General features: G+C 42.6%; 1 protein-coding gene across 3 annotated transcripts in view; it reads right to left on the bottom strand.

Annotated features, from left to right (window-relative positions):
• The window catches only part of ABCB11 (ATP binding cassette subfamily B member 11), a 110,744-nt gene that overhangs the window by 9,750 nt on the left and 88,301 nt on the right, over window positions 1-12,693 (bottom strand). For all 3 annotated transcript variants that reach the window (XM_008258414.5, XM_089327898.1, NM_001082083.1), the window contains 3 exon segments: window positions 6,073-6,276; window positions 4,615-4,856; window positions 1,303-1,459 (listed from right to left, as the gene is read on the bottom strand). In XM_008258414.5, the coding sequence (XP_008256636.3) occupies window positions 1,303-1,459; window positions 4,615-4,856; window positions 6,073-6,276 (603 nt within the window).

Below are 12,693 nucleotides of genomic sequence, written 5' to 3'. Positions count from 1 at the left end.
TTTATACTCATGAAGTTAACTCTCTACTAAGTAAAGAGTTCAAAAAATAGTATGAAGAAAAAAACACTGTTCCTCAACAGAGGAGACAAGGGCTGTAAACAAGCATTGAATCTCAAAATGTTCTTTTCACTTCAATACATTACATTTTAGGTACTCTGTTAGTTACCCCAGGTCGGGGGAAAACATATGGTATCTGTCTTTGTGGGACTGGCTTATTTCTCTAAGTATAATGGTTTCCAGTTGCATCTATTTTGTTGCAAAAGACAGGATTAATGAAATGGAAAGACATTCTGTTCCTTAGTCTAGAGGTACAGAATGAAGAAAGGCTTTAGCAGTGACGTGAATGACCTTTGACCTCTTACTCTGTTTTAACCCAGGGGGATTTCCTTGATATTCATTCCTTACATTTTGAATGGAAGAGAATAGCTAGAAGACATTATTTATTACAGAAACCACCAACTGTCCAAATCCCTACAGCTCTGTTCCCCCAAAGACTTAAAATAATACTATGCTTGAAATGTCTTAGAAAGTTACTTCAGGTCTGTCCTGCAAAATTGAATAACTCAATTTTATGTTAGGGTGCTCAAAACTCTCTGAATTATGAACTCTAGGAATGGACAGACATTTAATAGACCACTAAAAGGCTTTACTTTTACTGAGCTGAAGGAGAAACAGAGTATTTGACTACTTTTAAAAGATTTCAGAATTGAGTTCAGATATACAAGTGTTAAATCTGTTTTATTGAATATCCTGAGACTTCCAAAACTGGGCAGGGAAGATTAAAAATCACCTCTGCAGAGTACCAGTTAGAAGAAAAGATACTTGTTGAGAATTCATTAATTTTCTGGGAAACCACATGAGCTAAAAACCTGAATCTAGATGAACATGAATCATTTAAATTTTATTAAAAAGGAAGAACTGGTTTTCCTACATGCCACACCAGTACAGCATTTTAAAGCATGGTGGTTGAGTACATCTCTGATGACATCTAGTTTCATTCATTTTGGAACTAAGTGTGTTTTATATTACACAGAATTTATATCACTCTTTGGATATTGTTGCCATCTTCAAATGCCATTTTTATGAATGATTTTTAATACTAATTTACTTAACTCCTTTACATTTATAAATATGCTCTCTGTCCATTCTCAGTACATGTGAATGAACCCGTGTACTCTATATTGGATAGCATGAACCTATATACTACATGTGTATAAGCTAAGGATATTGTCTGAACATTCCCAATGGCTGGTCTGTGTGTACACACACATAAGGACAGCCCTCTTCCTTCTCAATACTTACCCATTTTTCACCTGCGCTACTGTACACATTGATTGGAGGTTGTCGGTCCAGCAGTTGAAAAAAGCGTGCAGCTGATATTTTCGCCTTGGCATAACTTGGGGTGTAAGAGGAGGCTCTCCCAAGAGCTGTTGCACTCAGAACAACTGCAGAGATCACCCTGCAATCAAACAGACAGCCAGGAGGAGAGGTGTGATCCAAGTGATGACCTAAGAGGCAGGAGTTCAGGAGTTTAGCCCTGGTTGGGCTGGGAAAAGATTAAGTCACTTCAGATTCGACTGGGAATGTGAGAGATTAGTGTTCTCAAACTGTGTTCTATGAAAGAGGTGAGGGATGGAATGACTGAAAAGGGAGAGGCTCAGACCACTACACCCAGATTCAATTCTTTTTTTTTTTTTTTAAGATTTATTTATTTATTTAAGAGGCAGAGTTACAGAGACAGAGAGAGAGAGAGGCGGAAACACACACACACACACACACACAGAGAGAGAGAGAGAGAGAGAGAGAGAGAGAGAGAGAGAGACTCCATCTGCCAGTTTACTCTCCAAAAGGCCACAGCTGCTGGGGCAGTACAAACCCAGGACCTTCTTCCTGGTCTCTCATGTGGGTGCAGGGGCCCAAGGACTTGGGCCATCTTCCACTGCTTTCCTAGGCCATAGTAGGGAGTTGGATTGGAAGAGAAGCAACTGGGATATGAGCCGGCACCCATATGGGATGCCAGCACCACAGGTGGAGGCTTAGCATACTACACCACAGCGCTGACTCCCAGATTAAATTCTTTTTAAAAGAAATTTGTTTGAGGGAGAACAAAGACTTCCAAAAATAAAAATAAAAAAAGAAAAGGAAATAGGAAGGGGGCTTTAAAAATTACCATATAGGGTTGATTTTCTTTGTAGTTCTAACATTCCTTGAATCTACAACAGAGGTTACAAGGTGGTGATTGGTGGTCTAAGCATAAATTCTGTGCCAAACTACATATAACCCATACTTCAGATGCTATGAGAAATATACACTTGTCTGTTTCCTATTTGTCCAGCCTTTAACTATATTCAGGATGTGCTTGCTCAATGAACAAAAGAGTAAATGAAGAAGTGAATAATAAATGTGGTGAAAGATCTGTTGCTGTATGGATTATGATGTGAGGGGCAGTCCCTAAGGTTGTCCACCAGTACTGCATGCACTGCTGGCCTGTGTCAGGTGGGGATGGGAGGCAGAGTGTGTGTCTTCCTGCTCAGTTTATAAGCAGGAGTCATTTTAGGCTTGAGTTGAAGATTCAGACATCCCAGAAGCCCAATTCAAAGCTCAAGGAAGTGAAAAGCACTTGTAATAAAATGGAAGGTGGGGAAGATGACTTACCATTAAAGCAAAGTCAAAAAGCAGGAATTTTCTGTAGTTCCCAAATTTTTACATGTTTTAAATAATTTTTAAGAACCTTATATGGAGTGAGCATTTAGCCTCTAGGTTAAAATCCCCATGTCATGTATTGCAGTACCTGGGTTCAATCCTTGGCCCCTGCTCTATCTTCCTGCTAATGCAGACCCTGGGAAATAGCAGTGATGGTTCCAGTGACTGGCTCTCTACCACCCATACAAGACACCTGGGTTGACTTCAGGCCTCCTGACAGCTCAGTCCAAGCTATAGCAGGCATTTGGGGGAATGAATCAGTGGATGAGAACTCTTACACTGTCTGTTTAATAAATAATAAACCAGACGAAATAAAACAACCCAAACAAATCAACTCATCCTTTTAAAGCCTGGCTATAACAAAACACACTTAAAAGCTAGCTTTACAAAAAAAAAAAAACTTATATAAACCAGACAAAAACAAGTTAACAGTGTTTTCTGATTTGGTTTAGTAGCTTAAATATGCAAAGACTTAGGAAAATAGACTCTCCTGGTTGGAGTGGGTGTAGTAGGGCAGGGTAAAAGTGCTGGAGGAAAGCTACAGGTAAGAAGGTAGCACTCATGGATAGAGAATGAAACCCAAAAGATTTCTACAGAGTTCACTTTTTCTAATGTCTTCCAAGGCTATCTGAGACCATCTGCCCCTCAGCATCCTCCACCATACCTGTAGACATGTGTGCCCAGCCCCTGGTGCCTTGACACACTTAGGGACTCATTTCTGCAAATGTGAGAAACAGGCCTCCAGGCTAACCTCAGGAAAGCAGTCTCTGGCTATATGAAAGGAACCTAATGCCCTTCATGGTCTATGCTGTCCCTACTTAGGTGTTAGCTGGAAACACTCCTTCTTTGTGAAAGAGTAGAATTTATATATGATAGCTCTATGAACCATCTCACTCAAGACCTCCAGAGTTTCTCAGCCATCAAACATGGTAGATTGTTTGTAAAAATGACCACACTGGGGCCAGCACTGTGGTGTAGCAGGGAGAGCTGTCACCTGTGATGCCAGCAACCCCATAAAGGCACTAGTTAGAGTCACACCTGCTCCACTTCCAATCCAGCTCCCTGCTAATGTGCCTGGGAAAGTAGTGGAAGATGGCCCAAATTCTTGGGCCCTTGCTTCCACATGGGAGACCCAGATGAAGCTTCTGGCTGCTGCCTCCAGCCTGGCCTCGTCCTAGCTGTTGCAGCCATTTGGGAATGAACTAACCAATGGAAGGTCTCTCTTTCTCTCTCTCCTCTCACTCTCTGTGGCTTTGCTTTTCAAGTGGACAGAACCATTTTTTTAAGAACACATTAATTCAGCCTGCTATGCATCTCTTTTCAATATGGCTGTTTTACTCCTCTCACCAAAAGGCTGATTCCATTTTTCTGTTCTTTAAATCTGGGCTTGAGATGATGGCCCAAAGTACTTGGGTTTCTGCCACCCACAGATGGGTGTACTTGGCTCCTGGTTTTGCCCTGGCCTAGCCCTGGCTGTTGCAGACATTTGGTGAGTGAACCAGCAGGTGGAAGATCAATCTCTCTGCCCAACGACCCCCTCACCTCTTTCTGTCACTCTTTCAAAGAAATATCTTTTTTTTTTTTTAAAATCTGTGCTTGGCTTTCTTTGGCCAAACAAACGTTGGAAAGTGTGACACAAGGAGAGACCCGAAAGGTACTTGCACACTGGGGCTTGTCCTCTTGTTGTATTTGCAGCTCTCACCAGAGAGGCCATGTGGACACAGAAGTACATTCAGAAGCCTGATGGAGTCAGCCCAGGCCAGAAAAAAGCACTGTGACAACCCACAGAACCCTCAGAAATAATAAATCCAGCAAGTGTGGGATGCTTTATTGTACAGCAAAAGCTAAGTGAGAGAATCAGGCTATTCCTCCCTTGAGCGTTCACCTTTCATAAATATGGATATTCCTCACCTGAACACGTAGCTGAAGTGCAGCCCCTCATTGGAGATTAAGTAACCTCCATATCTGTAGGAAGCAGAATTTGCAATAAATGTTATGCATTGGGAAAAGCCAAAGCAGAGTCCGTAAACATTTGCCTTTTTGATGGCCATCTTGTATGGCTTCTCCAGCTCGGCCTCAAATGTTTCGATAAACTTCCTTTCCTTTCCAATTCCAGCAACAGTGCGGATGTTACTGAGGGCTTCACTGGTAATCTGAAGAATGAAAGAGAGTCTTAGGAACAAAATGGTAGAAATAATTCCTTTACAGCAGCATTTCAGCTGCTACATGGATTCCATCTGGTGCAAATGGCAGAATGTGGTACCAGCCAGAGGTGCGGGCACACTCCAGAAACACAAACTGCTGCTGGAATTAACCCCAACTGGACCGTGAGACAGCTTGTCAAATACATTCCAGTTCCACCATACCATGGCCTTGTTGCCTCCACTTGTGGCAGAGAGAGGAAGGGGAAAAGAGATACACATGTCTATCCTTGAAAGCATTTTAACTTCTTTGAGAATTCTTTTGACATGTCCAAAATGGTGTCTTTAGATGTCTTCTGAGATCAAAGATCATTTAATACCATAATTTAAAATAATATTCTATTTTCCCCAAAATTAATCTACCTAAATATTGTGTCTAACTTAAGTATAATGCTTATCTTTTAGTCTATACTAGGAACCCGTGTTTGTTTCAATCCAAACTCTAGGGCAAATCATTGTCACTTCTGAGTGAGAGTCAGGCCCAAGCATGTGCTGCCTTCTGCCACTGGCACAGGCAGTCATTTTGGCTTCTGCCTACTGGGCAGTTTTCACATTCCCTCCTTTATATGACAAAATATAGATTAGAGAGAATTTATTGAGTGTGTGTATGCGTGTGTGTGATTTCTGATGTCTACACCATGATCCCCTCACTTATCTCTGATGATCAGATATTAATTAGAACACACTTTTTTAAATGCATATTTAAAACCTAAACTGTGGCTTGTGATTCTGTTTGGAAAGGACATCGGCCATAAGCCTAGCTGACACTGATATGTGAGCATAAAAGTGTGTGCTGATAAAAAAGATGCTAGCTCCTCTTTATGTGGACAGCATGAGTCCAGGAGCCCATTAGGCTGGAAAACCTAACAGACAGAAAACCGGACCATTCAGGCTTCCCGCAAGCAGATGCGGAACAAATGGCTGTCTAAGAGGATGTCAAACATGCAACCCTCTGTGTCAGCCTCATGGTTTCTCTGCACCTGCTCAAATGCATGGCCTCAGAGCTTTCTTGGAACAAGGCACATATGTAAAGAGCTAGTGGGAGGCTTCTCACAGGGAGGGTTTGGGGGCTGGCAGCTTCTTTAAGTCTCTTTGGCCTCCCCATTTCTAACCATTTGTCTGAGAACTGCTGTCTCATACAGTCTGGAAATTTGATCTATGAAATTACCTGTCCCGCCTTCTCCAGTGCCTGCTTGTCTCGAGAGGCAAATCCTGTCAACATCTTGGTTTGTAAGGCTCCTGACAAAGCCAAGAAGGGGAAGAAGCATACTATGACCAGGGTGAGTTTCCAGCTGAAGAGGAAGGCAATGATCATGGCCACGGTGACGTTAGTGAAGGAATTGACCATCATTCCGATTTGAGAGCCAGTAGCCTGGGAACAAAAGCAATTAGCCTATCTCAGACAGAGTCTATCCTACCAACAATCATTATGTGAAAAGGCTATTTTACATGAAAAAGGTAGGACTTTTTTTTGTTAATATGATAAAATATTCCTAACAATGTTTACCATTTTAGCCAATCATAAGTTGCAATCCAGTGTCATTAAAGACATTCACAATGTTGTATAACAGTCACTAACGTCCATACCCAAACCTTTCATTATTTTCAACCAAAACCCTATAGCCATTAGACAATAATCTCCCTTTCCTCCCTCCCCCAAGTACCTGGTAATTTTTATTCTATTTTCTCTCTCTCTGAGTTTGCCTATTCTAGATACCTCATAGGAGTAGAAACAGACATCTGTCTGTCTGTTTCTGGCTTAATGTTTTATTTTCCTCTCCTTTTTAAAGATTTATTTATTTATTTATTTATTTGCAGACAGACAGTGAGAAATGGAGGGGGATCTTCCATCCACTGGTTCACTCCCTAGATGGCTGCAATGGCTAGACTTGTGCCAGGCCAAGGCCGGGAGCTTCCTCCAGGTCTCCTACATGGGTACAGGAGCCCAAATATTTGGGCCATCCATCTTCCACTGCCTTCTCAAGCCAGAATCAGGGAGCTGGATTGGAAGTGGAGCTCCAGGACAAGAACCAGCACTCATGGGATTTTGGCATTGCAGACAACAGCTGAACTCGCTATGCCACAACGTTGGCCCCGGGGTTAATGTTTTCAATGAAAAGTTCATTTTCACTGTAGTATGTCAGCATTTCATTCTTTTTTAAGGCTGACTATGTTCCATTGTATGTTTATATCACATTTTATTTATACATCCATTGATGGATACCTGTTTCTTTTTCCCCCATCTTTTGGCTATTTTATGAATAATGTTGCTATATGCACTGGTGTGCAAATACCTATTCATGCCTCTGCTTTCTATTCTTTTGGATTTGGGCCTAGGAGTGGAATTGATGGGTTGTATGGTAGTTCTTTGTTTAAAAAGTCAAGTTCTTTTAAATAATGATATCCCCTAATATAACTGAAAACTGGATTAATAAAAGCCTACTTTATTCATAGCTTCTCAGAAGCTCAGCTATTGACTAACTTCATTTTACAGATGTCAGAGCCACAGCAGCACATCTGAGATTAATGCAGTCCTAAGCATGGTCTACATGTGTCTCAGGCACATATGTGTTTGGGTTGTTTGAAAAATACCACAGCACTGGGCTTGGGCCATTATTATCAGTGAAGATGAATGTTTCCTCTTTAGTTATATGCATAAATTCATTCATTTATTTGAAAGGCAGAGTAACAGAGAGAGGGGGAAAGACAGATACCTTCTGTCTACCCAGAATTATATTTTTAAAGTTGATACAAGACTATTACAGAATATTATTTTGATTTTATTGAAGTTAGCCTGTTAATTGGTACGAAGTTACATGTTACCTTAACATAAATGTGTTCAGTCAATTCAGATGGAAAAAATGGATTCAGCCCCCAATATAAGTGGAGGTGGACCACTGTGGTAAGTATTATAAATTCTAATCAGAAGTATTTTATGGTTCCAAGTCTTCTTTATTTCAGTTACAGCTATGCAGATGTGACTAATGTTTGGTGTATGCTGTATAAAGTAGTGGGCATTGTGGTACAGTGGGTAAAGCTGCCACCTATGATGCCAGCATCCTATATGGGCCGGTTCATATCCTGGCTGCTCCACTTCCAATCCAGCTCCTTGCTAATGCACCTGGGAAACAATGGAAGATGGCTCAAGTGGTTGGGCTCTTGTACCCATGTGGGAGACCAAGAAGAAGCTTACAGCTTTGGCCTGGTCCTGCTCTGGCTGTTATGGGCATTTGAGGAGTGAACCAGTAGATGAGATATCTCTCTCTCTCTCTCTCTCTCTCTTCTCTCTTCTCTCTTCTCTCTGTCTCCCCCACCCCCACCCCATAACTGTGCCTTTCAAATAAATAAAATACATCTTTAAAAAGAAAGTCAGGGCCGGTGCTGTGGCATAGTGGGATAAGTCTCTGCCTGCAGTGTCAGAATCTCATTTGGGCGCCAGTTCATGTCCTGGATGCTCCTCTTTCCATCCAGCTCTCTGTTATGGCCTGGGAAAGCAGTAGAAGATGGCTCAAGTATTTGGGTTCTGCACCCATGTAGGAGACCTGGAAGAAGCTCCTGGCTCCTGGCCTTGGATCAGCCCAGCTCCGGCCGTTCCAGCCTTTTGGGGAGTGAACCAGCAGATGAAAGACCTTTCTCTCTGTCTCTCACTCTCTCTGTCTGTAACTACCTTTCAAATAAATAAAGAAAATCTTAAAAAAATTGAAAGTCTTGTAGATTTATATATTCCCTACAATAGCAATCATTGTGTACATGTGTGTTGTTTCAACCAGAAATGAATTTTTTGAAGTAGTCAAAAAATTTCCAAGTACATTAGTACATTTTAAGAATTAATATCCAGGAATTGATAAAAGAATTTTGAAGGGGAAAAACTGTGTACAAGGATCTTCATTACAAGATATTTAAAATTTATCATGTTATAATTAAAATGGAGAGTTTTAGCATAGATTGATCAATGAATGAAAACACAGAATTCCCAAATAGCTCCAATGTGTATGGAAAGTTGGTATTCAAGATGGGAAGGAGGATTTCAAACAGTGGGAAATGAATCTGTTATATTCAACAAATATTGTTGAAATATTTTCTATCTCATTCGAAGAAACCAAAGCCACATATCTACTTACATCAATATTAAGATAAATTTGACCTTGGTTAGCAATCTCCTTTTTTTTTTTTTTTTTTTTTTTACAAAGAAGGTACTTTTTAAAAAACAAAAATATTGGGACTGGCGCCGTGGGGTAGTAGTAGGCTAAGCCTCTGCCTTTGGTAGTGGCATCTCATATGGGTGCCGAGTCATGTCCCAGCTGCTCCTCTTCTGATGCAGCTCTGCTGCGGCCTGGGAAAGCAGAAGAAGATGGCCAAGTGCTTGGGCTCCTAACTCTGACTTTCAAATAAATAAATAAATCTTTAAAAAAAAAGATAATTACATATTTCTCCTTTAGAAGCTTCTTGCAGGCTGAAGGACACCATGTAGTCTTTCTTTCATTTCTTTTTAAAGATTTGTTTCTATTTTTTTCTTTCTCTCTTTCTTTCTTTCTTTTTTTTTTTTTTTTTGACAGGCAGAATTAGACAGTGAGAGAGAGGGACAGAGAGAAAGGTCTTCTTTCCATTGGTTCACCCCCCAAATGGCCACTATGGCCGGCGTGCCGCACCGATCCGAAGCCAGGAGCCAGGTGCTTCCTCCTGGTCTTCCATGCAGGTGCAGGGCCCAAGCACCTGAGCCATCCTCCACTGCCTTCCTGGGCCACAGCAGAGAGCTGGACTGGAAGAGGAGCAACCGGGACAGAATCCAATGCCCCAACCGGGACTAGAAACCAGTTTGCCGGTGCTGCAGGCAGAGGATTAGCCTAGTGAGCCACGATGCCGGCCTAAAGATTTCTTTATTTACTTGAAAGGCAGCATTACAGAGATGGAGAGGGAGAAGCAAAGGGAGACAGGGAGAGAGGGAGAGAGAGCAGGGAGGGAGGGAGGGAGAGAGATGGAGGGAAATCTTTTGTCTGCTGGTTTACTCTCCAAATGGCTGGAATGGTTAGTGCTGGACCAGTCCAAAGCCAGGAGCCAGGAGCTTCATCTGGGTCTCCCACATGGGTACAGGGGCCCAAGCACTTGGGCCATCTTCCATATGGGATGCCAGTGCTGCAGGCAGTGGCTTTACCTACTATGCCACAGTACCAGCCCCTAGTTTGCACTCTTACAGAAGTTGAGAGTAAGGTAGTAATTGCCAGATATCGGAGAGAGGATGAGAGGGAGAGGGAGGGATGAGGAAACATTTGTCCATGGGTAAGCCATAGGAGATAGGAGAAATAAGTTGCAATGTTCAATTGCACAATAGGGTAATCATGGGTGATTATAATCATTGTCTCAGATACATAATACATGCTTGAAGAGATAGATATGCTTAATCTGAACATTACATTATATGTTTATATTTTTTATTATTTAAAACAATTTTTTTTATTTTTTTGACAGGCAGAGTGGACAGTGAGAGAGAGAGAGACAGAGAGAAAGGTCTTCCTTTTCCGTTGGTTCACCCTCTAATGGCCACCACGGCTGGTGCGCTGCAGCCCGTGCTGATCTGAAGCCAGGAGCCAGGTGCTTCTCCTGGTCTCCCATGGGGTGCAGGGCCCAAGCACTTGGGTCATCCTCCACTGCCTTCCCGGGCCACAGCAGAGAGCTGGCCTGGAAGAGGGGCAACCAGGACAGAATCCGGCGCCCCGACCGGGACTAGAACCCGGTGTGTTGGCACCGCAAGGTGGAAGATTAGCCTAGTGAGCTGCGGCACCGGCTGATATATTTATATTTTGACACATCACATGATATCCCAAAAATGTGTACAATTATTGTGTCAATTGAAAAAATAAAAATTAATGAGTAAGCTAAAACAAGAAGCACGCATCAACAAAAAAAAGTAATGGTTTACTTATTTAGCTTAAGTTCAAGAGTGGGGAAAATAGGCACTGGAATAGTCAAACGATGAGTGAAACTGCTACCAAATTTCCTTTAACAGGGAGACAATGCATATCAAAATCCTTCACAATTATTATACATTGTAATCTAGTGACTGAATTTTGAGAACTAAGGAAGTAATAAATGATATGGCAAGTTTTATTTTTAAACTAATATGAATGTGGGGGGCCGGAGCTGTGGCTTAGTGGGTAAAGCTGCTGCCTGCAGTGTTGGCATGCCATATGGGTGCCAGGTCCAGTCTTGCCTGCTCTACTTCTGATTCAGCTCTCTGCTATAGCCTGGGAAAGCAGCAGCAGATTGTCCAAGTGCTTGGGCCCCTGCACCCATTTGGGAGACCTGGCAGAAGCTCCTGGCTCCTGGTTTTGGATCAGCTTGGCTCTGGCCGTGGCAGTCATTTGGGGAATGAGCCAGCGGATGAAAGACCTGTCTGTCTCTCTCTCTTTCTCCTTCTCTCTCTCTGTCTCTGTCTCTCTGTAACTCTTTCAAATAAAATAATAAATAAAAAAAAAAACAAAATAAATAAATAAATTTGGGCAGGTATGTGGCACAGTGATTAAGTCACTGTTTGAGATGCCAGCACCTCACATCAGAGTACTTGGTTCAAGTCCTGGCTCCACCGCTTCAAATCCAGTTTCCTGCTATTATGCACCATGGCAGGCAGCAGATGATGGCTCAAGTATTTGGGGTCCTGCTATCCATGTGGGAGGCATGGATAGATTTCTGAGCTCCTACGTTCAATCTGGCCCAGCCCTGGCTATTGTGGACATCTGGGGAATGAAGCAGCAGATGTAAGATCTCTCTCCATCTATTTCTCTGCCTTTCAAAAAAAGAAAAAAATAAAGAAAATCTTTTAAAATATTTATTTACTTATTTGAAAGGCAGAGTTAGAGAGAAAGAGAGATCTTCCATCTACTGGTTCACTTCCCAAATGGCCACAACAGCCACAGTTGGGCCAGGCCAAAGCCAGGACCCAGAAGCTTCTTCTAGGTCTTCCACGTTGGTGGCAGGGGCCTAAGGACTTGGGCCATCTTCATGTGCTTTCCCAGGCACATGAGCACGAAGCTGGATCAGAAGTGGAGCAGCCGGGACATGAACCAGTACCCAAATGAGATGCTGGTTTTGCAGGAGGCAGCTTAACCTGCTATGCCACAATACCAGCTCTAGAAAAAAATTAAAGTAACACAAAATTGTTTGTAAGGAGGAAAAGACAAAAAGGAACCTATCAAGAATTCTTTAAGAAACGACAGTATGTTAAAATGACGTTACACTATCATTGAAAATGTTTTCGTAGAAGAAGATATATTGATGGATACATGCTCACATCAGAAATTTTAGGGGGAAAAAGAAAGGCTGTAAAGCAATAAGTAGAGATTGACCCTAAGTCTGTGAGGAACACATATACTTACTGTGAAGGTGTAGGATTGAAAGTGAAATATCTACAGGGATTTTTTTTTTTTTTTTTTTTTTTGACAGGCAGAGAGGACAGTGAGAGAGAGAGACAGAGAGAAAGGTCTTCCTTTGCCGTTGGTTCACCCTCCAATGGCTGCCGCGGCCGGCGCACCGCGCTGATCCGATGGTAGGAGCCAGGAGCCAGGTGCTTTTCCTGGTCTCCCATGGGGTGCAGGGCCCAAGCACCTGGGCCATCCTCCACTGCACTCCCTGGCCACAGCAGAGAGCTGGCCTGGAAGAGGGGCAACCGGGACAGAATCCGGCGCCCCGACCAGGACTAGAACCCGGTGTGCTGGCGCCACTAGGCGGAGGATTAGCCTAGTGAGCCGCGGCGCCGGCCTAGGGATTTTCTTTTAAAAGGATTTCAGGTCACTGG

This window comes from Oryctolagus cuniculus, chromosome 3 (genome assembly GCF_051225735.1).
Source record: "Oryctolagus cuniculus isolate XC-2025 breed Fujian yellow rabbit chromosome 3, ASM5122573v1, whole genome shotgun sequence".
Lineage (NCBI taxonomy): Eukaryota > Metazoa > Chordata > Mammalia > Lagomorpha > Leporidae > Oryctolagus > Oryctolagus cuniculus.
Note: the sequence above shows the minus strand (reverse complement) of the source record. Positions and strands in the feature narration are given on the sequence as shown.